Below are 12,069 nucleotides of genomic sequence, written 5' to 3'. Positions count from 1 at the left end.
ATTGAATAACACTAGGAAAAAATACAGCATGGGGCTTTTTCAAGGTACCTGGTAAGCTTTTGACTGTTTGAAGTAGAATTACACCGTGTAATTTCGAGATAAACTCAGCTTAAAACTGATGGAATGTTCAACTTAATTTAAGAACAATCACATCGTTTGCGCTTTTACACAGCATAAAAAGGTGGTGTTTCAAGCTAATGTTAAAAATCCCATAGAAACTGCCCACAGTCCAATTTTCTTGAAACTTTGCATTTTGAAAGTACTACTAGTTGCCCCTTTAAAATGACAATTCTTTTTCCTTTTGTGATTTTAAAATGGCCCAAAGGGCCTGCATTCTTTGGAGTCATTTTCATTAAAAACTACTGCACAAACATGCCAAAAAAGGTTAGCCTTTGTTAAATATTCTACATTGTTATTCATAAATTATTTGAGTAGATCGTATACTTTATATCTAAGTCATTTCTTTTAAATTTTTAACGGAAAATTTAGTTTGAAAAAATATTTTGTACGAAAAAGTAACACTTTTTGGAAAAAATGAAAACGAAACATTGCTCTTTGTCATCTCATTTCACCCTGTTACTGGTTTTGTCCACAATTTTACCCCCATTTAAAAATACTCCCATGACATTTTCTGTCTATGTGTAAATTAAGGTCAAAATTAAAATCCGGGAAAACTGTTTTTGAGTGATTTCAAAATAGTGAGTGCATTTTAGCAACGGACCACTTCTTTGTTAGTATACCTAGTTATACATTTCCAGTTTATGATTCCAAAGTCCGATATAAGTGAAATTCAGTGTACAGTAATAATTTTTAATGCTTAATATCATGGTTAACACCTTTTGAAATATTGGTTGCCATGGTAACAAAACGGAGGCCTCTGATTGGCTGAAATTTAAACGATGTCAGAATTAAGTGAAAATTGGTATATAGAGGTTACGAGGTATGCTGAATAATATGGTAACTTTTTCAAAAAGATTTGCTGCCATGGAAACAAAATGGAGGCCTCTGATTGGTTGAAACAGATTTAAGTGAACAATTGGTACATATTGGTTATAAAATATGCTGAATAACATGGAATCCTTTTTTAAAAAGATTGATTGCCTTGGAAACAAAATGGATGTCTCTGATTGGTTGAAATTTAGATATTATTAGATACTTAATGAAAATTGGTACTTATGGTTTTTATGGGGTAGTGCCGATTGAGATAGTAATAGGTTTTTTAAATACATTGTTGGCCTTGTTTCGAAATAAAAGCCGTCTGATTGCTCAAAATTAAGATTGTAGCACTTTTGTGGTGCTGGTATTATTTTTAAATTTTACATACTTTATTTGAAAATCAAATGTAACTTGTTTCCCTCTTTAATCATTTTTAATTCAATTTAAAATAGTTTTTATCTACATAAGAGAGATGGGTAATCTTAATTTGTATCTTTTGCGTTTAAGTTGCTGACGAAAATATATTTCTTTCCAATAATTATTTGATTTTTGATATGAAAAGAGAAACTATATTTGTTTTTACTCAAGAGCATATCTAGTTGTTAGGCTTTTTTTGTACTGTTAGGGAAGATGCATGAATAGAAATGCAATAATGTTAGAGTGCATATGTTAGTTAACAAAAAAATTCTATCACTAACTGTTGTTTTATTTTTATTATGGTGTCTATGGTATCAATTTTAAATTTATGGTCAAACTAGGGCAAATATTGATTTTTTAGAAAATTCCCACTTGCTATATTTCAGCCAATCCCCAAATTGCTATTTTCCCGGATTTCAATTTTTTGAAAAAGTGACTATTTTATAAGATTTTAACCTATAGCGTAAAATGGGTTTAAAAGTGTGGACATCATTCGATAGCCTGCCAAATATTTCGAGCAAACCCAATATCCTCAATTTTAATTCTTGACAAAAAAATTGAGGTCTTTTTGCTTAAAAATCAATTAAAATCGTAAAAATCATTCGTAAATATCATGCATAAATGGATTATGAAATATTAAACTTCTGGTAATTGAGGTATCTATTTTATTAACAAAAATAATTAAAAAATGAAAATTATGTTCAAAAGATGGACACAAGGGTGGTCCCCCTTGATTGCCAAATACCAAAAGTAATTTTAGAAAAACATTCATTTCAGGCCCTTTATACCTTTTTAAAACATACTAAAATGATTAAACAGCACATAAAAAGTAAGTTAATGTACCTAAGAACCTTTAACACTGGCAAACTTTGAAAAAATTCGGCACGTGGGCGGACTTTTGCAACTCCCACTTTACTCAGCAATACTGATTCCGGAGTGACTGTAATACACGTGGCCTATCTGCAGAGAAACAGAAATTAAATTGTAGTGTTGTGAATTTGAGGATCAAAGGGGGGGAATAACCCTTACTGAGTACAGAAGATTCTTCCCATCAACTGCGAACGTATTCCGGAGTGAGGCGCTCGGGATGGTATAATGCCAAAACTAGGCTAGACCGAAGAAAAACGACGACAGTGCTAATGAGAACCAACTTTATCACAAGAACTCTTTGATTAATATCGACAGATATCTGACAGACTGATAGAAACATAAAGAGTTCATAAAAGCGAAACCAGGCACTCTCAATGGCCTATCAAAACTATCATAGAAAAGTCAGATTTAAATAAGATTGTATCTTACCTTTCAAATGGCATAAAACATCCCATTATCCTACGTCAAAATATGTGGTTTAAATAAATCACTCTGTCCTCTTTGTCTCTCGCGGAATAGAATTCCATCATTAGCTAGGCCTAAATCACCTCAGCAGCGTCCTTCCCCAAGCGCTGATTCGGAACCACATCACTACTATTGTAGGGTTTCTACATTACGCGATATTAACTGTCACATCAAGAGATATAATGTTTAAATATTTTGAAAATGTATGTTATTTAGTATAGTTTTACATATTATTGCTAAATTAAAGTTTGATGTGGTATAAAATGTATTTTATTATTGATTTGATACCATGGAGGAACTATATTTATATCTGGAAAATATCCGCTGTTCCGGTATTTGTTCCTGCTGACGTCAGCAATGTGACGAGCGGCAAAATAAACGAATTATTAGCGAGTTTCTTTTCCCAAAAACAGTTGAATGTAAATATAACTGGCGACATTAAATTTATCATGTCACCCAAATTGTATTTCCAATTGACTATATACTACAATTTGGTAACTGTTTATTGCTTAAATATATTCAACTCGCGGCTAAAATGGTAATCTCGTACCTTAATAAATTATACCTAAAAGTACCCGCTGTGAGTATTATGTGGTGACAATCCTACCGCGTGTAGTTCGCTTTGAAGAGCAAAACAATATCGATCATTCATAATCGATATTTTATCGATATTTTGTACACCAAAAATTCTTTAAATGGGGCACTCTTTATAACATGTATAAGTAGTTTGTTATCATTTACGACACATTATATAGAATTTGTTGCTTAAAGCAGACATCTGTGTTTGTTTTTACTTAGTGCATCTTTCCGACAGAAGTATGCACGTACCAGCGCGATCTTGCCTTGCCCACGTGTGATATCTTCGACTTTTCGGTTCGGTTGATAACAAATATTTTACCGTCTTTAAACGTTAAATATGTCGGTACTTTTAAATTTTGTAACTGAGAGAAAGAGTAAGTATCAGGACATAGAATAAGTTGCATAACGCCTGGCATTTCGTTTCAACTGATAAATTTAAATTATTAGTCGCTTTAAGAAAATTATAAGACTTTTTATATTTATTTTTAAATTATTAGTCCCCTTTTTTAAAATCCATGCAAAAAATATGGATTTTTAAAAAGAAATAGCCAGTACTGGGTACTAACTATTAACGATACACAATAACCAAGAAATGCCATTTTGTTCGTCGCGTCATGTTCAAGTCATTGGTTTAACCGGGTTTCGCTAAGCTTAGACGTTTTGCGGATTGCTAGCATTAGCGCTCCCCCGTTTAAGCGAGTGTATATCGAGGTCATTTTTCAAGGTACTTCAGGTCAGTTGTTTTTTCTTAATGTACTTTCAAATCTTTCACATTCGAAACCCATCACGTCCTCAAATGACCCATTTCTATTTCAAGGACGGAAAAAACTCAACAAATCTCGTACATTTGATAACATCTAATTCTAAAAGTCAAAGGCGTCTGAAGTGAATTACCCGATAGACATACAATCACGCTAAGTATAGCTAATGTGTAAGTTTTTGGCAAGTTGTACAAAACATCTAAATATAGCCACTTTTCTCTTCTTTACACTACAAGCACAGATCACCGTAGAATTATGTAGGCAGGTAACAGTGAAACCAAAAACTACTCCAACTTTCATAAAAACTGGTTTATTTACTATAAATTACCCCGACTTTTATGAAATTGCTCCATTATGAATCCTTCGCAAGTCTCTTCATTTCACCTAAAACACTCCTTCATGTGTCGCTCAATAGTAATTAACGTATTATTGATAATTGAAGATGTGATGCATCTACGTGCACAGATTCGTAAACTGAAGTGGAATTGGAGTAACATAGTCATAGTTATTTTACGTCAATCTGAAGGACTTATACTAACTTGAGATATTAGATTTTCATCCTTGCACTACGACATGCAAAGTTGTAATTGAGGCTTTATCATCAGACTAATATGTGAGACTCTGTGAGATGTCCGATTCGTCGGGACACCACTTCATTTGTTTTAAAAAGTGACTAGGAAGAAGATTAAGGATAAGAAAAGCCTTAAATACCTAGGATAAATAAATTATTATGTTATGTTAGGAAATGTTGTATCAAATAACGAGAACGATAGTGTTTTGTATTTTCTCCGTAAATTATAGACGTTAAGTCCGCGGCACTAAATTTTGTGTCAGTGAGCGTCAGTGTACAAGTTGGTAGAATAATTAATCGAAGGGTCAAACGGAAAAAAGCGATCGGCAATTACTTAAATGAACGACCCGATGAATTAATGTGCGGTGCCGGGCAAACGTTTAAACAGATTCGTATCACGTGATCGTTGGAAAGTTTATATAAGAGCGCAATTTAAAAGTACTGTCACTTCAGATTTGCTCAGGCCAGCGACAGCAAACATTCACTGCTACAGCAATGTACTAAGTCTTTAAAAACTATGGCTCGGGATTTGGATAATCTATACAAAATCAATGTATTTACTGTATATACCTATACACTGGTACATGATTCAAAATTCGAAGAGAAATTAACTACAATCTAAATTGTTCTGAGGTGCTCATCCGGTCATGTCAATCTTAACGTACAGACGACGGAAGCGTTTGAATTGATAAACGGTGTAAAATCCTTTTTAGGCTATTTATCTCTTCGTTTTTAGGCATATGGGAGAAAAAGAATCATTTTCCCTACCTATGAGGATGTGCAACGAAATCACAACTTTCGGTGGGAATTCAAAACTGAATGTCCAACCCCTCGGCAAGCCATCACGGTTTTGACGTTCATGAATTACCCTTAGGGTTGTGATTTCGTTGTCACATCCTCTAGGTAGAGAATGATTTCCCCATCAGTGCTAATGTGATGTGCACATGTTTCTCATAAAATAAGTTGGTGTTGGACTTTGGGCCTAAAACGAAGTTTTAGCCGATCTTGGAGAAATCGGTGAATCGGTATATCATTTTACAGAAAGGAGTAGATATGATAAGACCAACATATTTGGCCAGTGAGATTTTTTCAAGCCGGAAAAAATTAACTCTGATCCACACCGAACGCTTTCAACAATCAATAAATGACGTTTAAACCATACTTGCCATATCAAAAATATTTTTTTTTAAAACCATATGTACACGATGTGCTTATCAAATCATGACGTCATCAAATCGATGATTTTCCTCTACTACCAAACTTTGCTAGAAATTCATCATTTTTAGGTTAGAAAAGGCTTGAAATGAGGATTTGGCCAGTGACCTTGTAGCAACATTATATATTGCATGGATATGCGTAAATACACGATACCACAAGGTGAGCTGATAAAATCTCTTTCTGCTCCACGAAGGCGGCCACATTCATTTTTAGAGAGAAAACCAACACACAAAGGTATGATCTTTCAAGGTTTTTTGTGAAAAATGGCAGGATAAAGCATGTTGATGACGTCATAGTGAACATAATTGGCACATGCGGGTTATTTTCGGTTATGTTATGTGTTATCAAAAGTATTCAACTGTTATATGGCAAATAAATGTAGTTTTCAACACTGTAGAATTAAGCTGGCCATATTTGAGGATTCTTAACGTCCTTCTTACTATGGATCTAAATATATAATGCTTATAGTTATCTAAAGGATAAATCTAATTGCAGTTTATAAATTCCTAAGTAAATGGGTTAAATAAACATATATATCAAGTAAATACTTACTTAACTTGCTGTAATAAATGGTCTTAGGTTCACACATCAGCTACATTTCACGTATGTATACATTGTATGTCCCCCCACGTCCAAGCCAGTGCGTCTTTTTCTATCTACTTCCCTGTAACTCGGGTAATACAAATGATGACCTCCCCCCTTTTACCTGGAATAACTGTGAGGCCATACTAGTTGGCGATCTAACTTAAATGAAGAAATTTTATGCCAAGGGGAGATAATCCTTAGAGCGATTTCATTAGATTAGGAAATGATATCCCGGTAGTGTTAAATGACGGCAGTCGAGGCCGCCGGAATATGTCGTCTGTCTAATGGATATCGTACTGGGAAACCTGCGAAACTCAGATGAACCTTTTCAAACGATGACCATCTAAGTGGTCGTTCCAAACACCAAAAATGTCGTTTTGTTCAGAATAACTTTTTTTTTAAGTTTAATGCGTAATATCCCACTTTGTAATGTTTTAGCGTTTAATTGTTAGGAAGAATTTCACAGCAACTAGTAATGAAAATGTCACTGTTTACCTGTTTGACCCACAAATATCTCTGCTTAATGACTTTCCCCCATAGTCAACTTATTTTCAGTCGACAAATCATGCCAGGATTTGGCTTAACTCCAAAATTTTTCATCTTAAATGATGTGTCTATTTCGAATTCCCTTCATTACTCAAATCTCGGTTAAAAGCAGGCTGAGGCTGACAGCTAATATTTGTGTTAACATTTTGTGCCAAAGGAACGATAGCTAGAGGTATCGTCCCTTACGTCTCTTAATTTCATTTTTGGGTACTATTCCATTTAACCAGCAGTTGCGCCGTCTGCATTTAAATGTGAAATAGTCTTCTAACGGTTTTTAATACTTGCGTATTTCGCCACGCCAAAATGTGATCTAAACCATGATTTTCATATTGGATACATAAGATTTTTACAGTCAGACATCTTAAGACATTATAATGATATGGTTCCTGTCTTTTACCGTAAAAGTAAAACAATTGTGACATTGTATTAGATTAACCTAAAATGTAGTCGCGACTAAATTTGTTTAACACTGTGATGTTTTCTACCAAAAGCACGATTATGCTACATTCCGTTTAGCTATTGAATTTCTGGCAATCGGCCACCGTGAGATTAACACATCACTAAATATATCAGAAATACCACTGATGATAAGATTATCATGAATAAGTATATGTAGCCAGGTGTTGTTTACATCATTTTAAATCATCGCGCCATTCGTCATTTAAATGTATATGAGTAAAGTGCATGTGCCGCACGGACCACTTGTCCACACTCTATCACCGGCCTCTCCCCACCGCCCTCTCACTTCACCTCTCGAAAGGAACGGACGTCCCTATCGAGCTCAACCCCAGCATTCAATTCACCATTGTCACAAAGAGCCAAGAAGCCCTGGTAAGTATCTGTATGAAAGTGTTCATTAAACGTATTCATCATGTAAATATAATATGTCCATTTCTGTCCATTTATATCATCGTGTGAATGACGTGTGAGAGAACTTATACTTTTATACTTTATCTGCTTTGCAGGTCTTCGTACCAATTAATAAATATTTGTACCAAAAGACAGCGTCCCTTATTATTTTGGGAACCCATGCTACAAATTGGCGCCCAACGTGGTTTGGTATTTTGTGGAAGACCAGGGCTGCGCCGACAAACCGGAGCAGGTGCCCGCCATAGCGGTGGATCCGCGATCCGTTTGGGAGGATCGGTGACCCGGAAGTGACCTTTGTGTCAGTGTGTGTTTCCGACTTTTCGTATCGTCCTGTTTCGACGCCAAGATATATGGCTGTTCGTTAGTTTTTGGTTGTATAACGTGTATCGTACCAATTTTGGATGAAGACAGACTGTACTTGTGACAGGATGACTTTGATATCGTCACGTGTGCTTGCGCATATGTGCATTTGATAATTGGTGATTCGCGAGTGACTGTTGTTGGCATTGCTAACGTGTGAAGTTATAGACATTCAAATACTTTATTGTGATTAATAATTTGATTTCTATTATGCTATTATGTATCAATAATTATTCGTAAATCATATATAACTTTAAATTGATATAGTAATTAGAATTAATTATAAATTTTGACATATTTGCACATTATTTTTTTTTTGTAACTGTTGTTGATTTCAAAATTGACTTCAGAAGCCTAATTTCAATTTCACATTCTATTTTGCTAGTTAACTTAAATTGTCCTCGTGTTTCTCAGCTTATCATGTACTTTGTATGATTATTATGACCATAACTGTCAGGATGCTTGTGTGGGTTTGTGAGTGATATTTCATGTATTCATTGTTCTAGTTTTCTTGCCAGGGCTGGAAGGATTTGATCACTGTCACCGAGCATCATCATCATCATCATCATCATCATTGACTCATCATCATGATAAGTTACCTCCCTTGCACTATACCCTGATTCCCAAATGCACATCATGGAGTAAGGTAAGCATGTATGTATATCTGCATTGATCCTGTTTTCAACTGTGTTTCATCATATTGTCATATTTATTCATTGATTTGCACCTGGCTGCCTACTCTTGGTAATTCTTGTATATTAATGTTGTAATTGTTGTTTACTGTTGATAGTTGTCATTGATATCTATAACTAGTGTTATCAACAGGGGCGATATATATTTTGTATCCACTTTTGTCATTTTGGACCTCAGATAATTCTAATGAGTTTGAGTAAGTTGGAGAAGTATTTAGATAAACCAATTGAATCCCCACAAAGGTTATCTAGTAGACCTATACTTGTAACTAGTAGTAAAGGTTTTTCTTTATTTAGGAATTTGGATTTAATCAAATGTTTAGGGTTCGAACTAGAAATAAATTGTTGGCCTGGAGCAAATTTCAATCAAACTTATAATTGGCTAAAGTCAAATCTTGCTGGTAAACAAAGAAAGTATGGGGATATCACATTATACATCTGGATAGGTACGTGTGACTTAACCAGCAAGAAGGGCAAATTTATAGATCTCGCTCAAAACAGCGACAAGGAGTGTGAGGAATTTATTCATTTTCAAACTGATAGGATTGTATCATTTGTTAAGAACTTTTCAATAATCAAACTAATATTTTAGATATTCCTCCATATTCAATTGTATCCTGGAATACTTATAAGGGTCACCAGTGCCCTGATTTGTTTATAGATCAGGATAGGATTCTGGATGGCAGAATTACTTTATTAAACAATTACATTCAGGAGGTAGACCAACGATTAGGTGTAAAATCTCTAAATTTTAGAGCAGACCTTTTGAAATACCAGAGAAAAGGCAGGAAACCTGTGGTTAATTTTGAGTTATTTAAAGACGGTGTTCATCCCGGCAGAGTTTTGGCTCGGGTATGGATGAAGCGTTTTGTCACTAAAATTTTTCATGATTGTGTATGATTGTTTATTTTGCATTCATTACTTATTGTAAGCTTGTATGTTGACATAACCTGTATATATATATGCAGTTATGCCCAGTCCAATAAAGATGGATTATGATACAGTAGGTATGGATGATGGGAAGGGGGCTGGAGTAGCTTCTGGCGGCCCAGGGGATAAACAGGTTAAACCTGGGGTCAAAATTGATCCCGAATCACCTACAATGTCTGATGATGACATGATTAGACATCTCTTGTCCAAAGGGAAATATGTTATATCCACTAAGGGTACTGTGGATGGAACTGGTATTAAACCATCAGTTATTCCCCCCTTGGATAGAGGGAGATCTAGTTCTATTTCATTTTTAAATAGCACAAGTAATGATGGCACTTCATCATTTTCGGGTAATAGGTCCCATACTGTACCAAAGATTCCACCATTTTCTGGGGATGACCTTCCCATGAAAGGGGACATATCCTATATGGAGTGGAGATTTGAGATCAGGAGTTTGGACAGAGACCCAGATGTCTCTCCCAGCTTGTTGATTCAGGCGATCCGTCGGTCGTTGCGTGGTACTGCGCGACGTATAATTATGACGTTAGGGGAGGGGTCTACTGTACCACAGTCCAAATTAGATTCTTTATTTGGCGATACATCAACTCATGGTATGGTCATGCAGGAATTTTTTAATTCAAAACAAAGACCTGATGAGTGTGTTGTCAATTTCGGGTGTCGATTGGAATCACTATTACAGACAGCGATAGATAATGGTTCCTTACACAGGTCGGCAAAAAATGATCTCTTGCGTCACAAATTTTGGACGTCATTATACTCGGATCAGTTACGGAGTCAGACTAGGCACAAATATGACTCAATAACGAGTTATGACCAACTATTGCGAGAAATCCGCATGGTGGAAAAAGAAATCAATATTTCTAAACAGGATACTGTACATTCCACTGATAACAAGAAAAAGGTTAAGAGCCAGAGTCACTCTGTTACTTGTGAACTTGAACAGCAACAGGTAACTACTAATCCTTCAGAGATTAGCAAGGACTTTCAGAATAAACTCAAAGATGTTGAGGACAGACTCTCGGCTAGAATCGATCAAAAATTTGATCAGATTCTCTCTAAACTTGGTAATGCGGAGCATGGCAAATCAGGCCAAGGTCATAATAAGGGTCAAGGACAGAGGTCAAATAGAGGTCGTGGTTACCGGGGTAACCGGAACAATCCTAAATCAGGTCAGGATAAGGGTAAGTCCAAGGAGCACCCAAACAACTAGCGGTCTCTGCTAGTGGCCGCGTAGAGACCGTCAATGGAGGTCAAGGTTAAGGTCACACTGATATTTTGAATCGTTTGGTAGGGGGTATCCAACGAAGGTCATGTGGTCATTGAGGGACACAAAGTCAAGTGTTTGATAGACAGTGGTTCTATGGTTTCCACTATGTCATATGGATTTTATAAGAAGTTGTCCAATAAACCTGATTTACAGGATTTGAATACACTTGCTGTAGATATAACAGTGGCGAATGGTTCTAAGTTAAATTACTTAGGATATATTGAGTTAAATTTGTGTATACCTTTCATAAATGACAAATCATTTAGCATTCTAGCTTTGATCGTGCCTGACACTGATTATAACAAGACTTGTCCTGTGTTGTTAGGAACAAATGTTATTCGTTTAGTTAGAGATCTAAACGTTGATGAAACTTATTCAAGTATACCTACATCATGGCAAACGGCAATCGATAGTATTACCTGTTCTTACACTGTGAAATCTTTTAACAGGAAGTCTGTCAAGCTGGCTCCTTATGAGTCCATGGTTGTTAACGGTATGGTCCGGGGTATTGACCCGGGTACTTCATATCTCGTTACAGAAAACTTTTATGATACTAACCTTAAGTATACAGTCTGCCCCAGAGTTGTTGGGGTTAGACAGAATGTGTCTAGTGTCAAGTTACCTGTGAAGATCTGTAATATTACAGCGAAGCCAATAGTTATTAACCCGAGGGCAACCCTCTGTCTTGCTAATGAGGTAAAAATTGTTGATAATCTGGCTTCAGATTCACAGGTTGACTCTCCAGTGTCCTTACCTGAGGAACTGGGTCTTCATTTTGACACACAAAATCTTTCTGAGGCGCAGCTGCTGAGGGTTCGTCAGGTTTTAGGTAATTGGAAGCATGCATTTTCCACCAGTGCTTTTGATATCGGCTGTACAAACATTGTTAAGCACAAGATCGACCTCATCGGGGAAAGGCCTTTTAAGCAGCCTTACCGGAAAATACCTCCCGGCATGTATGAGGAAGTGCGACAGCAT

General features: G+C 35.9%; 1 protein-coding gene across 1 annotated transcript; it reads left to right on the top strand.

Annotated features, from left to right (window-relative positions):
- The first annotated feature begins 9,918 nt into the window (after nucleotides 1–9,918).
- On the top strand, nucleotides 9,919–11,145 carry LOC138326960 (uncharacterized). The gene has a single exon (XM_069272927.1). The coding sequence runs from the start codon at nucleotides 9,973–9,975 to the stop codon at nucleotides 11,032–11,034; it is 1,062 nt and encodes a 353-aa protein (XP_069129028.1). The 5' UTR covers nucleotides 9,919–9,972; the 3' UTR covers nucleotides 11,035–11,145.
- Nucleotides 11,146–12,069: the final 924 nt, after the last annotated feature.

The sequence above is a fragment of the Argopecten irradians genome, chromosome 7, assembly GCF_041381155.1.
Source record: "Argopecten irradians isolate NY chromosome 7, Ai_NY, whole genome shotgun sequence".
Classification (NCBI taxonomy): Eukaryota; Metazoa; Mollusca; class Bivalvia; order Pectinida; family Pectinidae; genus Argopecten; species Argopecten irradians.
Note: the sequence above shows the minus strand (reverse complement) of the source record. Positions and strands in the feature narration are given on the sequence as shown.

Bases quoted from the DNA above. Each gene is read 5' to 3' on its own strand.
- LOC138326960 (XM_069272927.1), top strand. From the start codon at position 9,973: ATGTCTGATGATGACATGATTAGACATCTCTTGTCCAAAGGGAAATAT.